This window comes from Trichosurus vulpecula, chromosome 2 (genome assembly GCF_011100635.1).
Source record: "Trichosurus vulpecula isolate mTriVul1 chromosome 2, mTriVul1.pri, whole genome shotgun sequence".
In the NCBI taxonomy this organism is placed as follows: Eukaryota; Metazoa; Chordata; class Mammalia; order Diprotodontia; family Phalangeridae; genus Trichosurus; species Trichosurus vulpecula.
The window spans coordinates 10,247,153-10,270,336 of record NC_050574.1 but is presented as its reverse complement, the minus strand read 5'-3'; the positions used below and the strand labels follow the sequence as shown (position 1 = coordinate 10,270,336).

The 23,184-nt window shown below is 40.1% G+C and overlaps 2 protein-coding genes across 2 annotated transcripts; both read left to right on the top strand.

The window, feature by feature from the left end:
• The first annotated feature begins 6,965 nt into the window (after nt 1-6,965).
• On the top strand, nt 6,966-7,916 carry LOC118836204 (olfactory receptor 2L3-like). The gene has a single exon (XM_036743555.1). It carries the CDS (start codon nt 6,966-6,968, stop codon nt 7,914-7,916), a length of 951 nt encoding a protein of 316 aa, XP_036599450.1.
• Nucleotides 7,917-19,648: 11,732 nt separating this feature from the next.
• LOC118839772 (olfactory receptor 2L3-like) lies at nt 19,649-20,587 on the top strand. The gene has a single exon (XM_036747294.1). The coding sequence runs from the start codon at nt 19,649-19,651 to the stop codon at nt 20,585-20,587; it is 939 nt and encodes a 312-aa protein (XP_036603189.1).
• The last annotated feature ends 2,597 nt before the right edge of the window (nt 20,588-23,184 follow it).

The following is a 23,184-nucleotide window of genomic DNA, read 5'->3' as shown; positions in this document are numbered from 1 at the left end:
GACTTTACCTCTGATTCAGACCAATGAACAGGCATCTACTTTAGCAACACCACCCGATGTCCCATGCATCCATCCTTGGGCTTTATAGATTTAGTGCAAATAATAAAGAGCCAGCAGCATCATTCACTTACTCCACCTCAGGCTGCTTTTCCACCAGACCATTTTGACTGCAATAACCAGGCAAGTTACTTTAAAAAAGCAGGTATTAAAAATAAATGTTTTAAATTGTAACAGTGTTTTCTCAGTTTTGTTAGTGTCAAGTAACTGAATTTTTGGAGATGGCAAAGGGATCTTCTAGGTGTGTCCTAGCCTCGAAGGATACAGGTAAGAATGAGGGCATCCCAGGCATTAGGATACGAGGTCAGCTGATTTCTGAGTTGTCTTCCTGTGTTTTCACAAAAATTGGATCACAGGGTAAGAATAACCACAACAGCAACGGTAAGAGATATTTAGACACTGCTTTGCAATGTGTGAATGCTTGCAATATCAGGTACATTGCAATGACTTTTTAAAAATGTTCGTGGACTGAGTGACTCCTTACATCCATATCCCACTTGATCTTCACAGCCAATGTGGGGCAGTAGGTATTATTCCCATTATGTTGATGAAAACACTGAAACTAAGAAAGGTTGAGTGAATAGTCTGGGGTCACTGGAGCATGGAGCTTGACTTGAACCTAGGTCTCTGTGATTCGTTTCAACATGCCATGTTGCCTCCCACAGGATCTTAAGGTCATTGATTTAGAAGTGTGGTTGATTTTAGAAATCACCTAGTCCCACCCCCCCCCCACTTACATTTCATTTTCACACGTCAGGAAACTGAGGGCTTGTAAAGTGAATTGATTTGCTGATGGTTGCAGAAGTAGTAAACAGCAGGAGAACTAGAACTCCAAATCCAATATTCTTTCCATTATAGTCTTCTGATTGCCCTGTTATTTTTGAGTGGGAATCCAATGTTTACATGAGCAGTGTCTACATGAAGTTAGTGTGTTTGGAATGAAATGAAATGATCGGGGATTCCATCCAGCAAGGAAATCTGCTGCCTTGCTGATTGAATGATTCATTTTAATTAATCTGGAATCTGCCAGTAAAGAATTAAGAGAGACCTTTGAGATCAGTGCGTTCAACTCACTACAGAATGCAGGAAGACGTCCCTTGGCAAGATTTTGGACAAGTGGTTATCTAGCTTCTTCTTCAATGTCTCTGCTACCAGGAAGCCCACTAATTCAAGTCAGCCCATGCCATTATTCCACAGTACTCATTGTTTGACTTTTCTATCTTCTTTTAAGCTAAAATGATTTCCCTAAATGTCTATGCATCTCTCTGGCAAGTTATAACCTAGGACTACATGCATTGGGAGGAGCTTTATAAAGCCCCTGAAGGTAATATTTTATGTGGTTTATATGCTTGCACCCATTAGATCCTAGCTCCTGGAAGGGTCAGAGGTAAGTGTGCAGAAAGGCAGATAGGTCAGGACATGAGATAAGAATGTAAAAATGGGGCAACATTTAGGTAATGCCTTCTCTTGTCTTCTGAGCCAGGAGACAGAAAAATGCATGGTCCTTTTGTCAAACATTAATTATGCATCTCCACCGATTGGATTGTTTCCTTTTTTTTACATTCAGTGAATTGAATGAATGGGATGGGGGGATACTTTCTCCATGCAAGGGGGTATATCCAACTTTGTCTGGGAAAAATGTAAGGCTGAGTGGTAATAGATAGCCTCCCTTTTAGCCCAAAAACCATTTCTGAGATAAATGATGATGACTAACTAATCTCTGTTGAAGGCAGAAAAGGAGTCATTCTGCTTGACTGTGGACTAAGATATTCATGGCATAGGATGTTCCAGATAAGGAGAGATGGGGAGATGAGTGGTTGAGGAAGGTGGAAGGTTATTCTTCTGTGGTAGTGATCAACTGGACACAGACTGTGCTGTGCCTACTTACAGAAACTGTTTCAAAAAGCTTTTAAATTAAATAATGAAGTTCTATCCACGTCTTAAGTGCAGGTTCTGGGTGAGGCTAGGTGCTCTCACAGTTCTTAGATTGTGTGAGTTCTTGGAGGGCAGAGTATCATTGCTTTCCTTCATATACCCATTGCTTAACATAGTGCCTGACGCAGAGGAGGCACTTAATAAATACTTTCTGACTGACTATTGGGTTTACAATCATTTCAAAACTTAAAAGCTGCTTACACAGCGCTTACAATTAAATATGGATGACCCAACAAGCAGCCAGCTGATGTGATCAGAGCAGAAAAGTTCTCCAGGTGTGGTGCTCTCAGAAAGCCATAAGAAAATAGGAGGAACAACAGTTCACAGTCATCATGTAGACAGGGTCGATCCTGTGGAGGGGCTAATAGTTGAGTTAGGACTTGAAGGAAGAGAGGAATTCCCACCTGCAGAGAAAAGAATCTCTATGCCAGACACATGGCATGGTCTGTAGGAGGGGAAAAGAGGAAGTCCTTGAGTGCTTCTAGAGGGCTGGGGAAGGGGCAGTTTGTCTTTGTCTCTGTATCCCCCTTTCAAAGTGGAGTTTTTTTCATATTGTAGGCCCTTAAGAAATGCTTCATGATTTGAATTGCATGACAATGTAGATAGGATTGAGGGGAGTATTGGTGTCATCAGCCACAGTCTGACATATTGAAACTTGACTGTAGCATAGTGATGTCACTTTGGCCTCTTCCAGAATGAAGGACACAACCAAACGACTGTGAAATGCAACTGGATAGAAAGATTAGGACCAGGTTGTTAGGGGCTAATAAGTCTTTGTTTTATCATATCAACAGTGGGGAATCACACGATTTGAATTTGCTGAAACAATAACTCTAGGAACAAGTTACTGTTTATGTCAATCAATGGATCAAATCCACTCTCTATCTTAGATCTATCTACCTCGATGTCTGTCTATCTGTCTAGTTCTAGATGGCAACAAGCAGAAAAGGATTTGACTGTTAAGCACAAGACATTGCTATGACAGTCACCCAAGTGGTTTGAGGAAGGAGACAGTCTAATCAGATGCAGTCTGCCTTAACAGAACAGCTCATCTCCACAGGAGTATCTGGTACCCAAAAATGTTTTGGGCAGTTCTTAGTATGAGGGTGGCATTCTTCAAATCAGTATGGCTGGATTTTAGAGCCATTTCCTGAGAACACTTAAAACATAGTACCTGAACAACCTCCTAATTTGGTCAATTAGGTCAAACAACAGTTACTTTGCTAAGTTCAAATATACCAGTGGTATTTATTTGGAAAGATTCGCTGATTAATTCTGTAAAGATAGGATCGTAGACGGAACTGGAAGGACCTCAGAAACAAGTGAGTTTAAGGATTTAATTTGTTTGATTTTACTTAATTTTACAATTGCGATTTACAATGGAGATGTAGCAAGGTAAAATGCTTTTCCCAGAGCCACATAGTAAATAAAGGTTTGATAGGGCATTTGAACCCAGCTCTTCCTGACTCCAAATCCAGTGCCCTCTCTATTATACCACAATCCTCTCTAGAACTTAGGACATTTATAAATTTCTTTTTGAAAATCTCTTTGCATTTTATTATCTCTCAGAACTATACATTCTAGATAATCCAATGAGTACACTGATTCCTCCAGTGTGATAGAATCTCTACCTTGTCATATTTTCTTGGAGAAATGTTGAAATAACCAAGGAGTGACATTTCCACTAATAGTCATGTATTCTTTTTCATGAATGTATGAGAGGTGCAGTTGTGGTAATTTTGGCAGGACGGTTTTACTGGTTTCTCTTTCAGAATGCTGAAGTAATCAAGTACCTTAGATGAGAATTGTCTTTCAAATGTAATGGCAAGCAAAGTGGACTTTTTATTGCCTTTTGTTTCTTTGTTTGAATCAAGAGGCTTTGACCTGCTAAAGAAATAAGAAAGCCTACTTCACATAGGTGAGTCCCAGGGTGGAGATGCCCTTTGATCATGAAGAAGTGTATATAAAATCAGATGTTAGTGTTTTTCCTTTGGGAGCACACTCATTGGAAGAGCATTGGTGATGAGACTGAGTAGCTGAAGGCGCCTCCCTGGCTTTGAAAACCAAGATGTTGGACAAACAGCTGGAAGCCTGTCTACTGGTTTGTGTTATTTGCTCTGTTTATATAATGTATACTTGTAATTTCTATTTGTGTTCTCCCTGAAGTTCAGGGTGCTGGCTTTTCCCCCTGAACTAAGTGAATGATATAGGTATGTTTGATTAAAGTAAGATTGTTAATGCCTTAAAGTTTGCTTTCCTTAGAAAAGCAGATCAAAGGAGCCTATGCTAGGAGCCCTTTTAGGTGCTCTTGTGTTGGTCTTTCACCCCCACAACAGCTGCTAGCAACACTGTTGTTACAGGTGCTCCCCTGAAAGCAAATTTTAATGAGGGATAAGAAGGATGGATATTAAGAGTCCAGTTACCTGAGAAGGTGGTATGAGAAGGGCACCAAGTGTGGAAAAGCAGTGCCTGCATGAGAAGGCTCCACCCTCTGAGACTAAAGTTGGGTGGTTTTGCAGTTTCTGCTAAAAGTTGACAATGAATAGAATTTCTAAAAACAGTTTCCTTATTTTTTTTAATCTCAGTGATACTTATTGAAAGACACTCTCCCTAGTACTTTGTGGGATGTGTGTAAGATAGGACACTGACATTTTTTTCAAAGACAACTGGAAAACAAGGCTGGTCAGGAAAGCAATAAGAGAGTTTTCTCTTAGGTACATGAAGTGGAAGAGCAAGATCAAAGAAAGGGAAAGACCACTGCTCAACATGATTGAGATGATGATCACCACTATTCAGAGAGAAGTGAGAGCTGCTCAGTTTACACTTGGTTTTCCCTTTTTCTGCTAAAGGAGGATGACTTTAGTGATGGAAAGAACATAAGAGAAATGACTACTAGGATTTTATTAGTCAGAGTTAGGGAAGAGAGAGTGTAGTAAGATGTAACCCTTCATGGATTCAGTTAAGCTAACTTAAATAATCCTAGGTATTGATATGATTTGAATACTGTCCATGAGGTGTTCTTGGTAAAGATATTGGAGGAATTTGCTCTTTCCTTCTCTAATGGACAGAGATCTAGGTGATCAAAGCTATGGTTTTTCCAATAGCAATGCATGGCTATGAGAGATGGACCCTAAGGAAAGCTCAGTGCTGCAGAACTGATGCTTTTGAATTGTGGTGCTAGAGAAGACTTTTGAGACCCTAGGACAACAAGGAGTTCAAATCAATCAATACTTAAAGAAATTAATTCAAGTTATTCACTGGAAGATCGAATACTAAAGTTGAAGCTTAAATCCTAAACGAACACCTAGAAAAGGAAGCAAGGAAAAAAAAAACAGTATGGCTCCATCAAACATAAGTTAGGGAGCATTATTTTGTTGAATTTGTTGACAGGGTTTCAAAACTAACAGATCATATCAGTACTGTGAATATAATTTAGGAGTAAACTGGGCATTGTGTCAATACCCTCTGTGGACACCCTCCCCCTTCTTTGTAGTGGTTGATCTTATTACACATTATCATCCGTAGATCTAAGGTGACTAATGAATATAGAATATTTCTACACAAATCACTTAGATAAAAATATTCTTCATTAATTAATCAATAAACTCTGAGCTCCCAACACAATTTATAAAATATTTCTAAAATAAATGAGAAATCTTTCCTTATCATATCTAGCTCACCCCTCTTTCTACTCTTTTTGTGCATGTGTGTGTGTGTGTGTGTGTGTGTGTGTGTGTGTGTGTGTGTATTAGGAAGGAGATGGATGTCATTGGCTTTATTCACACTCTGCCTCCTGCCTCAGACACAGCTCCCCAGCTCCCATTCAAGGTGTGTGATATCCTGAATGGGGAAATTTCTCCATCACTGGCCCAACCTGAATCCACTAATTTTTACTCTTAAGCCACGGACATGTTCCAGCCCTGGAAACCTCATGTCCATAAATTGCCCTATAGACACATTAACCATCCAAGTCACTTTCCAGCCCAAAACTTGCCATCACATCCTTACATATATTGCCTTCTTTATCAAAATGTAAGCTCCTGGAGGGTAAGGGTTTTCTTTTGTCATTTGTGCCCCAATGCCTGGCACATAGTAAGCACCTAATAAATACTTTAAAATTAATTTCATGTACATACACACGTATGTTTGCATGCATGTCTGTTTGCTTAATCCACTGGAGAAGGAAATAGCAAACCACTCTAGTATATTTGCCAAGATAACCACATGAGTATGGTTAACAATGTCACAATGATTTGGACACAACTAAATGACTGAACAACAACTCATATGTGTATGTATACAGCTATAATATGTGTGTGGGGGGGTGTGCGTATCACTTCTCCCACATCCCTTTTACACCAACGACTATAATACTATTTGAAGTACAAAAAGCCATGAGAGGTGGCCATGACATTGGTGCTAGAGAGGTAACCATAGAGTAAGGAAGATCTGCCTTCCACTCCTGCTTCTAACACATTCTGGCTGGGTGATTCTGGGCAGCTGGATACCTCTCTAAGTCTCTACCTTACAGAGCAGGTTCTGATCCACATTCAGGGAGGGAATTCATCACTTATACCTTCCTAGACAATGGAAATCGCAAGTAAGGGTGGAAAAAAGAAAAATAAAACCCATTGAAAATAGACACAGATATACATCCTTACATACATGCTTACACACATAACAATATATACACATGCACTTACATATATATTTGTATACAAACATGCACATACATACACACATACAGACATCAATTGAAGGTACTTCAAACAAAATAAGCTGGACTTCAGGTATTGAAATAAACCCATATAAATACATAGACATGTATGTATATGTACATGTATGTGTTTCTGTTTGGGGCAGGGAGATATTAAAGAATAAAGGAGTCATGGGGAACTTATAGGAATTCTTTTTTTCTGCTCCAAAAGCTCTATGCTTTTTTTCTTTCAGGAGAATAACATAGAAAGTTCCTTATGGAGGAATGGAATCAAACCACAACTGGTTTCTTCTTAATAGGGATATTTACCCCAACCAAAACTGGCCTGCTCCTCTTCCTCCTGATTGTCCTCATCTTCCTAATTGCCTTCCTGGGTAACTCAACCATGATTCTCCTCATCTGGCTGGATCACCACCTCCACACTCCCATGTACTTCCTGCTCAGTCAGCTCTCTCTCATGGACCTAATGTACATTTGCAATATAGTTCCCAAGATGGCTGCCAACTTCCTATCTGGGGACAATTCCATTTCTTTGGTGGCTTGTGGATTCCAAAGTTTCTGTTTTTTACTCATAGCTGGTGGCGAAGGGTTACTGCTGGCATCAATGGCCATTGACCGTTATGTGGCCATTTGCCGCCCCCTCCATTATCCCATTCTCATGAATAAGAGAATGTGTTTGCTGATGATTGCTGGGTCCTGGGTCTCCTCATCCATCAACTCCATTTTCCATACAGAATATGCACTCTCTATGCCCTATTGCAAGTCCAGAATCATTAATCATTTCTTTTGTGATATCCCAGCCATGGTGCCTCTTGCCTGCATTGATACCTGGGCCTATGAGTACACAGTGTTCTTCAGCACCAACCTGTTTCTTTTGGTCCCTTTCCTTGGCATCATGGCTTCCTATGGTCGTGTTCTCTATGCTGTCCATCATATGCGCTCCTCACAGGGGAGGAAGAAAGCCTTCACTACCTGTTCTACCCACCTGACTGTGGTCACCTTCTACTATGCCCCTTTTGTGTATACATATCTGAGGCCCCCATCTCTGCGTTCCCCAGAAGAGGACAAGAACTTGGCTGTCTTCTATACCATCCTCACTCCCATGCTCAACCCCATCATCTATAGCCTGAGGAATAAGGAGGTGTTGGGGGCCCTCCAGAGAGTCTTTGGGAGATTCTTACCCCAAAAAGAATATGTGGAGACATAAAGTCACAGAAATAGATCAAGGAACAATCTTACCAATCACATAGGTGGACTACTTTATTTGACACATTAAGCCACAGGCTATATTAATCCATCAGTCCTGATTAGCCATTATTTTAAATTAAATTTTATTTTTCAAAATTAACATCTTTGCTTTTTTTTTTCTCTCTTCCATGTTCCCCCGGAAACAAACAAATGTATGAACCCTTGTAGCAACTTGGAAAAGTCAATCAAAACAAATCCCAACATGGGCCATTCCCAAAAATGTGTGACACATTCTTTATCATTGTTTCATCACTATACTGTTAGCAGATGCGTCCAATTCTTTATCACCAGTAGTGTCAAATCATGGTTGGTCTTTTGGATGACCAGAGTTCTTAATTGTTTCAAAATTGTTTGTTTTAACAGGGTTAGTTACTTTAGAAATTGTTCTGCTAGTTTTGCTGACTTTCCTCTTCATCAGTTTACACACATCAGCCCGGTATCTCCAAAATTGTCTCCTGTGTTGTTACAGCACAATCATATTCCATTACATTCTTATACCATTATTTGTTCTCCATTTTATGGGATCCCAATTAGTTTCCAGTTCTTTAGCCCCCAAAAGATCTGCCACAGGTGATTTTACATGTAAGTACGTTTCCTCTTTCTTTGATCTCTTTGTGGACAGAGCCCATGGAATCAAAGATCATGCACCATTCAATGACTTTGGCAATACAGTTCCAATTTTTTTTCCAAATAGCTGTACAATTTCATAGCTACAGCAACAGCGAATTCATGCACCTGCTTTCCCATGGACCCTATAGTACTCGTCGTGTTCCTACTTTGCCAGCATGGAAGATATTACTTGGAATTTTAAGTCCTCTAATTTTCAGTTCCCTAATTATTGGTGATTTGGAACATTTTTTTCTCAAATAGGTATCTATTCATAGCTTGGGTATTCTTCCCTTCAGAAAAAGTCATCATTGTTAAAATTGGTGATAAAGACAAATTGAGAATCAAAATTTTTAGCTAATCGTCTTATTAGCAAGGCTGGAAGTTGCCAGCAATAGAGGTCGATGGCCGCTAAGGGACCAGAGACCCGTTACAGCAGAGAGAGCAGTTGTTTATACATTTGGTTACATAAGGTTCAGTGATGCTAAACTAGGACTATGGTTTGCATATAGTAGAGGATAAGTGAAGGTGCAGGGTGGGCTTCTATTAGGATGACTTGCCGACTTCAAAGTGGTGTTTCAAAGCCCAGGGCAATGAAGAAAAGTGAGTCAACACCTTCTGGAAAATCTTATTTTAGGCAAGCCCCTGTACCAGAATGGTCTTTTGCTAGTTGTGAACAGGGAGAATATCTTATGACCACATTGACTCAATGAGTCTGAGCTGTAGCCCAGAGAAATGGGGAAGTTAATGACTTATAAAGAAGACAAACTAGTTTATAGACCCCAACGTCAATAATACTGAATAAAGTGGGGTATCAATTTCAATGTCACTCTTCCCTTTGTCCTGTTCTCTTCCTAGTTTCACCATTTATCAATTAGGCAATGGTTCTCATTCCTATAAATCTGAATCACTTCTTTACTCTTTGTCCTGGAGGCAATCAATCAACCAACCTTTATTAAGCACATATTATGTTTCTGACATTGTTCAACTTTTGGGGGGCTGACAAATACAAACGTGAAATAGTCCAAATCTTTAATCAATTTAAAGTCTCCTGGGAGTTACAACATGTTCACATATTCTTTAAGTGTTTATGCAAATTTAATGCCAAAAACATGGAAACATATGCATATATGTATATACCTGCATCTTTGTATGAATACTTAGATACCATATGTATGCATGCATTCAACTACCAGACTTCCATTCCCAAATCCAACTAAAACATTTGCCTTTTGGACTTCTCAAGTGGATGGCCCAAAACTATTTCAAATTCAACTTGTTTATGGTGGTGCTCATGATGTTTCCCTCCCTTCCCAAATTCCTCCTTTGCTTCCCTATTCCTGTTGAAGGTACCACCTTTTGCACGATCATCCTCAGAGTCATCCTGGACATCTCACTTGTGTTCACCCACCATGTTCAATCAATTGCCAATCTTGTCCACATCTTTCAAATCATTCTCTTTTTTCCCTCACTAATAAGGCCATCAGCTAAGTTTGGGTCCTCGTCATCTATTACCTTACAGAATTAACCACACAGATGGTCTCCTAAGAGCTGGCGTAGCCTCTCTCCAGTCTACCCTCCATTCAGCTACCAAAGTAATTTTCTTTAAGCATAAATTCAGGTTATGGCAGTCTCTTAGTCAATAACTCCATGACACCTTTTGGATAAGATGCAGCCCTTCCATTTAGTTTCAAAAACATTTCAAAAACTGACTCCAACCTATCTTTCAGGTTTATTCTTTATTGCTCCACTTCCTATGAAGCCTGTCCCACAGGCTTCTAGGGACTGACATAACATCGAGAAAGGGGAATCAAGATTGTAAGTATTCTTGGTTTGAGATGAGAGATTAGTAGATCTGAAAACTAGAAAGTGGAGCAGAAAGTGATGTGCCATGAAGACAGCCCATAGCCCTGGAGATCAGGATGAAATCAATCAACAAATACTGATTAAGCACTTCCTAGGTGCCAGGTACTATACTAGTTGATAGGCATGAAACTGCAAAGAATGAAATAAAATCTACTATTAATATATTTATATTCTAATGTGGCATATAGACAGTGCATATGAAACTATACCCATCAGGTAGTAATACAAATGTACAAGCATGTGCATATATACATGTATGTGTGTATAAACCTATCTGGTAGTTGAACACAAGGTCATTTGGAACCAAGAGCACTAGCTGTTGGGAGGAGGGGAAGAGGAAACGAGAAAAGGCATCATGAAGAAATTGGTTCCTGAGGTGCTTCTTAAAAGAAAAAGAGGACTCCATAAGACAGATATAGAGAGAAAGTTTGAGACATGAAGGATGTCCAATGTAAAGATGCAATGATGGAAGATGGAATTCTGTGTGAAGAAGAGAGAGGAGGAAAATTTGGCTGAATTGCATGATGTAAGAGATATGAATTTTCCCCTGACGATTGCCTTGGCTGCATCCCCAAAAATGTTGGTAGGTTGTCTCATCAGTGTCATCACATTCAGTGAAATTATTGATTATTTCTCTAATTTGTTCACTTTTACCCTGTTTTCCTCAGTTTCCTCATCTGTAAAATAAGCTGGAGAAGGTAATGGAAAAGCATGCCAGCATCTTTGCCAAGGAAACCCCAAATGGCATCACAAAATGGCAGCTGAAAAATGACTGACCAGGAAAGCTTACGCCAAGGCAAATATTGGTATGAGAGATTAAGATAATAATGCTGGAAAGACTTTTCTTCATGTCTGCAACATAGCATGGGATGCACGTCCTCTTCAATTCTGCCTGGTAGATTCCAGAGTTTCCTTCAAGCCATAGCTCTGAGACTCCGTCCTACCAGAGTCATTTTCCATAAATTGTAGACATAATCTCTCTCCACAAATCCCCTTGTATCGCTTGGCTTGCTCTTTGTATTGTTTTACATGGGCACAGGCTCTGTGTTCCTTTCCCTATGATATAAATTCCTTGAGGGAAGGTGCTGTTTAAGGTTGTAGTTGTATGCCCAGTGCCTAGCAAAAAATTTACACATAGCAAACTCTTACTAAATGTATGTCAATTTGAGTTGAAATCCATTGTTTCAGTAAGTTCTGAGGAATTTTTTTGGCTTGTGAAGGCCATTATTAAGTTAATGCTATGTAGAAACTGCCCAAAATTTGAGACCAAACTAGTCAGGGGCTAAGGTGGTCTTGGGGAGAGTATGTCTGCAAGTGTTTGAGGGAAAAGCCTTGTACTTCTGTCTTTGTATTTTCTCACTAAAAACATCTTTGTCAAAGGTTGTTTTTTTTTAAAGACAATTTAACCAGAGGGATGATGAACATCCAGTTTGTTCCCTGGCCCTAGATGTCACATCCTTGTGTCTGTCCTTCTTGTAGAAGAATTTATTTACAGAAAAACGGTTAATGCAATCATTCAAGCAATACTTTGGACACACCAGCTATCAATCACAGAATTGCCTCTGGGCTTTGGATTCCTCACTTCTCCCATGAAGAGTATGATTGTTGCAATATTTACTGCCATGGTTGTGGTGCTTAAAATCTATGCTGCAAGCAAAAGCTTTGTGGACCACTGATCAACATATGCTTGCTATTTAGGTGGCACAGTGCATAAAGCACTGGGCTTGGAACCAGGAACACTCATCTTCCAGATTTCAAATCTGGCCTCATATACTTACTTAGCTGTGTGCCCCTGGGCAAGTCACTTAATCCCGTTTGCCTTAGTTTCCTCAGCTGTAAAATGAGATGATGAAGGAAATACGAAATGACTCCATTATCCTTGCCAAGAAAACCCCAAATTGGGTTATGAAGAATCACCCTCAACTGAAAAAATTGAACTACAATCCAGAGTGGTTTGGGCGAATCAAGGGAGACTGTAATTGTGAATTTTCAAGCCTCATATAAATGCTATTATTAAGTGGAATGAATCTTCATGTCTCCCTGCATCCCAGTGCTCACTTGACATGAACAGGTCTTTGGCCTACCCATTTGTGCTCTCCCAGTCACCCTTCACAAAGCTATTTGGCGAATCATTCATGATTCTGAAGGAAACATGCAAATACTCTGTAAAACCAGAAGGGGACAGCTGGGCAAAGACTTTCTCAGAAGGATTATAATAAATCCCAAAGGGGACTTTACCTCTGATTCAGACCAATGAACAGGCATCTACTTCAGCAGCCGTGCCCTATGTCCCATGCATCCATCCTTGGGCTTTATGGATTTACCGCAAATAATAAAGAGCCAGCAGCATCATTCACTTTCTCCATCTCAGGCTGCTTTTCCTCCAGACCATTTTCACTGCACTAATCAGGCAAGTTACTTTAAAAAAGCAGGTTTTGAAAATAAATGTTTTAAATTGTAACAGTGTTTTCTCAGTTTTGTTAGTGTCAAGTAACTGAATTTTTGGAGATGGCTAAGGGATCCTCTAAGTGTGTCCTAGCCTTTAAGGATACAGGTAAGAATGAGGGCGTCCTGGTCATTAGGATACCAGGTCAGCTGATTTCTGAGTTGTCTTCCTGTATTTTCACAAAAATTGGATCACAGGGTAAGAATAACCACAACAGCAACAACAGTAAGAGATACTTAGACACTGCTTTGCAATGTGTGAATGCTTGCAATACCAGGTACATTGCAATGACTTTTTAAAAATATTCGTGGACTGACTGACTCCTTACGTCCATGTCCCACTTGATCTTCACAGCCAATGTGGGGTGGTAGGCATTATTCCCATTGTATTGATGAAAACACTGAAACTCAGAAAGGTTGAGTGAATAGTCTGGGGTCACTGGAGCCTGGAGCTTGACTTGAACCTAGGTCTCTGTGATTCGTTTCAACATGCCATGTTGCTTCCCACAGAATCCTAAAGTCATTGATTTAGAAGTGTGGTGGATCTTAGAAGTCACCTAGTCCCCCCCCACTTATATTTCATTTTCATACATCAGGAAATTGAGGGCCTATAAAGTGAATTGAGTTGCTGATGGTTGTAGAAGTAGTAAACAGCAGGAGAACTAGAACTCCAAATCCAATATTCTTTCCATTATAGTCTTCTGATTGCCCTGTTATTTTTGAGTGGGAATCCAATGTTTACATGAGCAGTGTCTACATGACGTTAGTGTGTTTGGAATGAAATGAAATGATCGGGGATTCCATCCAGCAAGGAAATCTGCTGCCTTGCTGATTGAATGATTCTTTTTAATTGGTCTGGAATCTGCCAGTAAAGAATTGAGAGACCTTTGAGATCAGTGCATTCAAATCTCTACGGAACGCAGGAAGAGGTCCCTTGGCAAGATTTTGGACAAGTGGTTATCTAGCCTCTTCTTCAATGTCTCTGCTAACAGGAAACTCACTAATTCAAGTCAGCCCATGCCATTATTCCACAGCACTCATTGTTTGACTTTTCTAGCTTCTTATAAGCTAAAATGATTTCCAAAAATGTCTATACATCTCTCTGGCAAGTTATAACCTAGGACTACATGCATTGGGAGGAGCTTTATGAAGCCCCTGAAAGTAATATTTTATGTGGTCTATATACTTGCACCCATTAACTCCTAGCTTCTGGAAGGGTCAGAGGTAAGTGTGCAGAAAGACAGGTCAGGATGAGGGGTAAGAATGTAAAAATGGGGCAACATTTAGGTAATACCTTCTCTTGTCTTCTGAGCCAGGAGGCAGAAAAATGCATGGTCCTTTTGTCAAACATTAATTATGCCGCTCCACTGACTGGAGTGTTTGTTTTTCTTACTTTCAATGAATTGAATGAATGGTGTGGGGGGATACTTTCTCCATGCAAGGGGGTATATCCAACTTTGTCTGGGAAAAATGTAAGGCTGAGTAGTAATGGATAGCCTCCCTTTTGGCCGAAGAACCATTTCTGAGATAAATGACGATGACTAACTAATCTCTGTTGAAGGCAGAAAAGGATTCATTCTGCTTGACTGTGGACTAAGATATTCATGGCATAGGATGTTCCAGATAAGGAGAGATGGGGAGATGAGTGGTTGAGGAAGGTGGAAGGTTATTCTTCTGTGGTAGTGATCAACTGGACCCAGACTGTGCTGTGCCTACTTACAGAAACTGTTTCAAAAAGCTTTTAAAATAAATAATGAAATTCCATCTATGTATTAAGGGCATGTTCTGGGTGAGGCTAGGTGCTCTCACAGTTCTTAGATTGTGTGAGTTCTTGGAGGGAAGAGTATCATTGCTTTTCTTCATATACCCATTGCTTTACATAGTGCCTGACATAGAGGAGGCACTAAATAAATACTTACTGACTGACTATTGGGTTTACAATCATTTCAAAACTTAAAAGTTACTTACAAAGAGCTTACAATTAAATATGGGTGACCCAACAAGCAGCCAGCTGATGTGATCAGAGCAGAAAAGTTCTCCAGGTGTGTTGCTCTCAGAAAGCCACAAGAAAATAGGAGGAAGAACAGTGCAGAGTCATTATGTAGATAGGCAAGATCCTGTGGAGGGGCTAATAGTTGAGTCAGGACTTGAAGGAAGAGAAAAATTCCCACCTGCAGAGAAAAGGATCTCTATCCCAGACACATGGCATAGTCTGTAGGAAGGGAAAAAAGGAAGTCCTTGGGTGCTCTTGGAGGGCTGGGGAATGGGCAGTTTGTCTTTGTCCCTTTATCCCCCTTGCAAAGTGGAGTTTTTATTCATATTGTAGGCCCTTAAGAAATGCTTCATGATTTGAATAGCATGACAATGTAGACAGCATTGAGGGGAGTATTGGTGTCATCAGTCAGAGTCTGACATATTGAAACTTGACTGTAGCATATTGATGTCACTTTGGCCTCTTCCAGAAAGAAGGACAACAACGAAACAACTGTGAAATGTGACTGGATAGAGAGACTAGAACGAGATTGTTAGGGGCTAATAAGTCTTTGTTTTATCATATCAACAGTGGGGAATCACATGATTTGAATTTGCTGAAACAATAACTCTAGGAACAAGCTATTGTTTATGTCAATCAATGGATCAAATCCACTCTCTATCTTAGATCTATCTACCTCGATGTCTGTCTATCTGTCTAGTTCTAGATGTAATTGAAGGTTATGGCAACAAGCAGAAAAGGATTTGACTGTTAAGCACAAGACATTGCTATGACAGTCACCCAAGTGGTTTGAACAAGTAGACAGTCTAATCAGATGCAGTCTGCCTTAACAGAACAGCTCATCTCCACAGGAGTATGTGGAACCCAAAAATGTTTTGGGCAGTTCTTAGTACGAGGGTGGCCCTCTTCAAATCAGTATGGCTGGATTTTAGAGCCATTTCCTGAGAACACTTAAAACATAGTACCTGAACAACCTCCTAATTTGGTCAATTAAGTCAAACAACAGTTACTTTGCTAAGTTCAAATATACCAGTTATATTTATTTGGAACGACTCGCTGATTAATTCTGTCAAGATAGGATCATAGACGGAACTGGAAGGACCTTAGAAACAACAGAGTTTAAGGACTTAATTTGTTTGATTTTACTTAATTTTACAATTGCGATTTACAATTGAGATGCAGCAAGGGAAAATGCTTTTCCCAGAGTCACACAGTAAATAAGGGTTTGATAGGACATTTGAACTCAGCTCTTCCTGACTCCAAATCCAGTGCCCTCTCAACTATACCACAATCCACTCTAGAACTTAGGACATATGTAATTTTTTTTTAAGATTGCTTTGCATTTTATTATCTCTCAGAACAATACATTCTAGACTATCCAATGAGTAGGCTGATTCCTCCAGTGGAATAGCATTTCTACCTTGTCATATTTTCTTGGAGAAATGTTGAAATAACCTAAGAGTGACAGTGACGTTTCAACTAATAGTCATGTATACCTTTTCATGAATACATGAGAGGTGCTGTTATGGTAATTAGGGTGGGGACTGTTTTACTGCTTTCTCTTTCAGAATGCTGAGGTAATCAAGTACCTTTGATAAGTATTGCCTTTCAAATGTAATGGCAAGCAAAGTGGACTTTTTATTGCCTTTTGTTTCTTTGTTTGAATCAAGAGGCTTTGACCTGCTAAAGAAATAAGAAAGCCTACTTCACATAGGTGAGTCCCAGGGTTGAGATGCCCTTTGACCCTGAAGAAGTGTATATAAACTCAGAGGTTAGTGTTTTGCGTTTGGGAGCACACTCTTTGGGAGAGCATTGGTGATGATATTCTGAGTAGCTGAAGGAGCCTCCCTGGCTTTCAAAACCAAGATGTTGGACAAGCAGCTGGATGCCTGTCTACTGGTTTGTGTTATTTGCTCTGTTTATATAATGTGTGCTTGCAATTTCTATTTGTGTTCTCCCTGAAGTTCAGGGTGCTGGCTTTTCCCCCTGAACTAAGTGAATGATATAGTTATGTTTGATTAAAGTAAGATTGTTAATGCCTTAAAGTTTGCTTTCCTTAGAAAAACAGATCCAAGGAGCTATACTAGGAGCCCTTCTGTGTGCTCTTGTTGTTGGTCTTTCACCCCCACAACAGCTGCTAGCAACACTGTTGTTACAGGTGCTCCCCTGAAAGCAGATTTTAATGAGGGATAAGAAGGATGGATATTAAGAGTCCAGTTACCTGAGAAGGTGGTATGAGAAGGGCACCAAGTGTGGAAAAGCAGTGCTGCATGAGAAGGCTCCACACTCTGAGACTAAAGTTGGGTGGTTTTGCAGTTCTGCTAAAAGTTGACAATGAAATTTCTAAAAACAGTTTCCTTATTTTTTTTAATCTCAGTGATACTTATTGAAAGACACTCTCCAGAGTACTTTGTGGGATGCGTGTAAGATAGGACACTGACATTATCGTTTCCAAAAACAACTGTAAGCTGAGGCTGGTCAGGAAAGCCATAAGAGAGTTTTCTCTTAGGTACATGAGGTGGAAGAGAAAGATCAAAGAAAGGGAAAGACCAGTGCTCAACATGATTGAGATGATGATCACCACTATTCAGAGGGAAGTGAGAGCTGTTCAGTTTATACTTGGCATCCCTTTTTCTGCTAAAGAAGGATGACTTTAGTGCTGGAAAGAACATAAGAAAAATGACTACTAGAATTTTATTAGTCAGAGTTAGGGAGGAGAGAGTGTAGTAAGACGTAACCCTCCATGGATTCAGTTAAGCTAACTTAGATAATCATAGGTATTGATACGATTTGAATACTGTCCATGAGGTTTTCTTGGTAAACATATTGGAGGAATTTGCTCTTTCCTTCTCCAATGGACAAAGATCTAGGTGATCAAAGCCATGGATTTTCCAATACCAATGCATGGCTTTGGGAGATGGACCCTAAGGAAAGCTCAGTGCCACAAAACTGATGCTTTTGAATTCTGTTGCTAGAGAAGACTTTTGAGACCCTAGGACAGCAAGGAGTTCAAATCAATCAGTGCTTAAAGAAATTAACTCCCGTTATTCACTGGAAGATCAAATACTAAAGTTGAAGCTTAAATCCCAAATGAACATCTAGGAAAGGAAGCATGGAAAACAAAAAACCAGTATGACTCCATCAAACATAAGTTAGGGAGCATTACTTTATTGAATTTGTTGACAGGGTTTCAAAACTAACAGATCATATGAATACTGTGAATATAATTTATGAGCAAACTGAGCACTTTGTCAATACCCTCTATGGACACCTCCCCTTCCTTGTACTGGTTGATTTTATTATACATTATCATCCCTAGTTCTAAGGTGACTAAGGAATATAGAATATAGAATCACTTAGATTAAAGTATCCTTCATTAATTAATCAATAAACTCTGAGCTCCCAACACAATTTATAAAATATTTATAAAATAAACAAGAGAAATCTTTTCTTATCACATCTTGCTCACGCCTCTTTCTACACTTTTTGTGCATGCATGCATGCATGCATGTGAGTGCGTGTGTGTGTGTGTGTGTGTGTGTGTGTGTGTGTGTGTATTGGGCAGGAGATGGATGTCACTGGCTTTCTTCACACTCTACTTCCTGCCTCAGACACAGCTCCCCAGCTCCCATTCAAGGTGTGTGATCTCCCGCATGGGGAATTTTCTCCATCATTGGCCCAACCTGAATCCACTAATTTTTATTCTTAAGCCACACACATGTCCCAGCCCTGGCAGTCACATGTCAATAAAATGCCCTATACATACATTAACCATCCAAGTCAGTTTCCAATCCAAAACTTGCCATCACATTCTTACATATGTTGCCTTCCTTATTCAAATGTAGGCTCCTGGAGGGTAAGGGCTTTCTTTTTACATTTTTATCCTAAAGCTGGAACAAAGTAAGCATCTAATAAATACTTTAAAACTTAATTTCATGTACATGCACACATATGTATGCATGCATGTCTGTTTACCTAATCCACTGGAAAAGGAAATGGCAAATCACTCTAGTATCCTTGCCGAGAAAACCACATCAGTATGATTCACAGGGTCACAGTGATTTGGACACAACTAAATGACTGAACAACAATGCATATGTGTATGTATACAGCTATAATACATGTGTGTGTGTATCATTTCTCCCATATCACTTTCGCACCAACAACTATAATAACATTTGAAGAAGTACAAAAAGCCATGAGAGGTGGCCATGACATTGGTGCTAGAGAGGTAACCATAGAGTAAGGAAGATCTGCCTTCCACTCCTGCTTCTAACACATTCTGGCTGGGTGATTCTGGGCAGCTGGATACCTCTCTAAGTCTCTACCTTACAGAGCAGGTTCTGATCCACATTCAGAGAGGGAATTCATCACTTATAGCTTCCTAGACAATTTAAATCAGAAAATAAAACCCATTGAAAATAAAGAAATACACACACATATACGTGCAAACATACATACATACACATATCCACATATACACATGCACATGCACACATATATATGTTATATATTTATATACACACACACATGCATGTACATACATTCAGACATCAATTACAGGTACTTCAAACAAAATAAGCTGGGCTTCAGATATTGAAATCTACTCATCCAAAAACATATATACATATCAGTGTGAGGTTTATGTATTTCTGTTTGGGGCTGGGAGATGTTAAAGAATAAAGGAGTCCAGGAGAACTCATAGGATTTTTTTTTTTGCTCCAAAGTGTCTTTCCATTCACTACTTTTGTCTTTCAGAACAATAATTTAGAGAGTTCCTTATGGAGAAATGGAATCACACCACAACTGGTTTCTTCTTAATAGGGATATTTCCCCCAAACGAAACTGGCCTGCTCCTCTTCCTCCTGGTTGTCCTCATCTTCCTAATCGCCTTCCTGGGTAACTCAACAATGATTCTCCTCATCTGGCTGGATCACCACCTCCACACTCCTATGTACTTCCTGCTCAGTCAGCTCTCTCTCATGGACCTAATGTACATTTGCTGTACAGTTCCCAAGATGGCTGCCAACTTCTTATCTGGGGACAATTCCATTTCTTTGGTGGCTTGTGGATTCCAAAGTTTCTGTTTTTTACTCATAGGTGGTGTTGAAGCGTTACTCCTGGCATGGATGGCCATTGACCGTTATGTGGCTATTTGCCGCCCCCTCCACTATCACAATCTCATGAATAAGAGAATGTATTTGCTGATGATTTCTGGGTCCTGGGTTTCTTCATCCATCAATTCCATTTTCCATACTACGTATATACTCTCTATGCCCTATTGCAAGTCCAGAATCATTAATCATTTCTTTTGTGATATCCCAGCCATGGTGCCTCTGGCCTGCATGGATACCTGGGCCTATGAGTACACAGTGATGTTCAGCACCAATCTGTTTCTTTTTGTCCCTTTCCTTGGCATCATGGCTTCCTATGGTCGTGTCCTCTATGCTGTCCATCATATGCGCTCCTCACAGGGGAGGAAGAAAGCCTTCACTACCTGTTCCATCCACCTGACTGTGGTCACTTTCTACTATGCCCCTTTTGTGTATACATATCTGAGGCCCCGATCTCTGCGTTCCCCAGAAGAAGACAAGAACTTAGCTGTCTTCTATACCATCCTCACTCCTATGCTCAACCCCATCATCTATAGCCTGAGGAATAAAGAGGTGTTGGAGGCCCTGCAGAGAGTCTTTGGGAGATCCTTACCCCAAAAAGAATAGGTGGGGACATGAAGTCAGAGAAATAGATGAAGAAATAATCTTACCATTCACATAGGTGGACTACTTTATTTGACACATTAAGACAAATTCTGTATTAACCCATCAGTCCTGATTAGCCATTATTTTAAATTAAATTTTATTTTTCTCAACTAACATGTGTTTCCTATCTTTCTCTCTGCCATGTTCCCACTGTAAACAAACAAATGTGCAAACACTTGTAGCAACTAGGAAAAGTCAGTGAAAACAAATCCCAACATAGGCCATCTCCAAAAACGTGTGACACATTCTGTATCATTGGTTCATCACTATTTTGTTAGAAGATGGGTCCAATTCCTTATCACCAGGAGTGTCAAATCATAGTTGGTCTTTTGGATGATCACAGTTCTTAATTGTTTCAAATTTTATTTTTGTATTAGCAGTGTTAGTTATTTTAGAAATTGTCCCTTCTGGGGCAGAGCCAAGATGGCCATGTGAAAACAGCTTCTTACTGGAGGTGTCTCAAAAGTTCTGTCAGATACCTCTAGAAAAGTGAATCTGAGCAGATTTCAGAGAGTTAGAAGCCCCTAGTACACTGGGTGAGGCACATTTCCAAGCCAGGAGGGTCCAAAAGGTCGATGGGACAGATCTGTAGGCTGGGAGAGCACCTAGCATGCAGAGCTGCCCCAGACAGCAACAAAGCAGATGCAGCTGCGGAAAGCAGACAGAGATCCAGGCTGCATGAAAGCTGGGCATCACAAACCGGTGGAGATGGCCAAGCCTCCCAACACAGGTCAAGAGTCTGTTGAAGCCATGGGAGGCAGCAGGGCAGTGCCTGTGTCTGTGAGACATCTACTCCTGAGGCTTGTAGCCCAAAGGTTTGAAAACTGCCTTCTTCAACTTCTGGAAGACATAATGGCCAGGTAAAGGCCTCTCATCCATCCCTTCCTCCCTCACTGACCAAGAGAATTCCTCAGGGAAAAATACAGGGATAGAGGAGACAGAAGGGGAGCTTCAGTAGCCAAACAGTGGGAACTCCTGAGTCCCAGAGGGGCACACCCAGCAAGGGTCAACATCAGGAACCCAGATGTGCCTTTGCACGGCAAGGGAAGGTGGCAGACACTAGCACAGACAACAACTGAGACCACTGCTGCTGGAGAGCACCCCCAATGAGCAGAGACGTCTTGTAGCAGAGAGAGCAGTTGTTTATACATTTGGTTATGTAAGGTTCAGTGATGCTAAACTGGGACTGTGGTTTGCTTAGAGTAGAGGATAAGTGAAGGTGCAGGGTGGGCTTCTATATGGATGACTCGCCGACTTGCAAAGTGGTGTTTCAAAGTCCAGGGCAATGAAGAAAAGTGAGTCAACACCTTTTGGAAAATCTTATTTTAGGCAAGCCCCTCTACCAGAATGATCTTTTGCTAATTGTGACCAGGGAGAATATCTTATGACCACATTGACTCAATGAGTCTGAACTGTAGCCCAGAGAAATGGGGAAGTTAATGTCTTATAAAGAAGAAAAACTATCTTATAGATGCCAATATCAATAATACTGAATAAAATAGGGTATCTATTTCAATGTCGCTCTTCCCTTTGTCCTGTTCTCTTCCTAGTTTCACCATTTCACCAATTAGGGAATGGTTCTGATTCCTATAAATCTGAATCAGCTCTTTATTCTTTGTCATAGAGGCAATCAATCAACTAACATTTATTAAGCACATACTGAACATTTCTGACATTGTGCAACTTTTGGGGGGCTGACAAATACAAACATGAAATAGTCCAAAACTTTAATCAATTTAAAGTCTCCTGGGGGTTACAACATGCTCACATATTCTTAAAGTGTTTATGCAAATTTAATGCCAAGAACATAGAAATATATGTATATATGTATACACAGGCATCTTTATATGCATACTTAGATGCCATATTTATACATGCATATAACTACCAGACTTCCATTCCCAAATCTAACTGAAACAATTGCCTTTTGGACATTTCAAATGCATGGCCCAAAACTATTTCAAATACAACTTGTCTATGGTGGTGCTTATGATATTTCCTTGCCATCTCAAATTTCTCCTTAGCTTCCCTCTTCCCGTTGAAGTTACCTCCACTTCTAACATCATTCTCAGAGTCATTCTGGACACCTCACTCGTGGTCACCCACCATATTCAATCAATTGCCAAGTCTTGTCCACAGCTCTCAAATCATGCTCTTTTCTTCCCTCACTAATAGGGCCATTACCCAAGTTCAGGTTCTCGTCATCTATTACCTTACAAAATTAACCACACAGATGGTCTCCTAAGAGCTAGTGTAGCCTCTCTCCAGTCTATCCTCCATTCAGCTACCAAAGTGATTTTCATTAAGCATAAATCAGATTATGTTGGTCTCTTAGTCAATTAACTCTAATGGCTCCCTGATACCTCTTGGATAAGATGCAACTCTTCCATTTAGTATCAAAAACATTTCATAAACTGACTCCAACCTATTTTTCCAGTTTTATTCTGTATTGCTCTGCTCACTATGAAACCTATCCCCCAGGCTTCTACTGACTGAGATAACACAAAGAAAAGAGAATCAAGATCATAGCTATTCATGGTTTGTGATGAGAGAGAAGA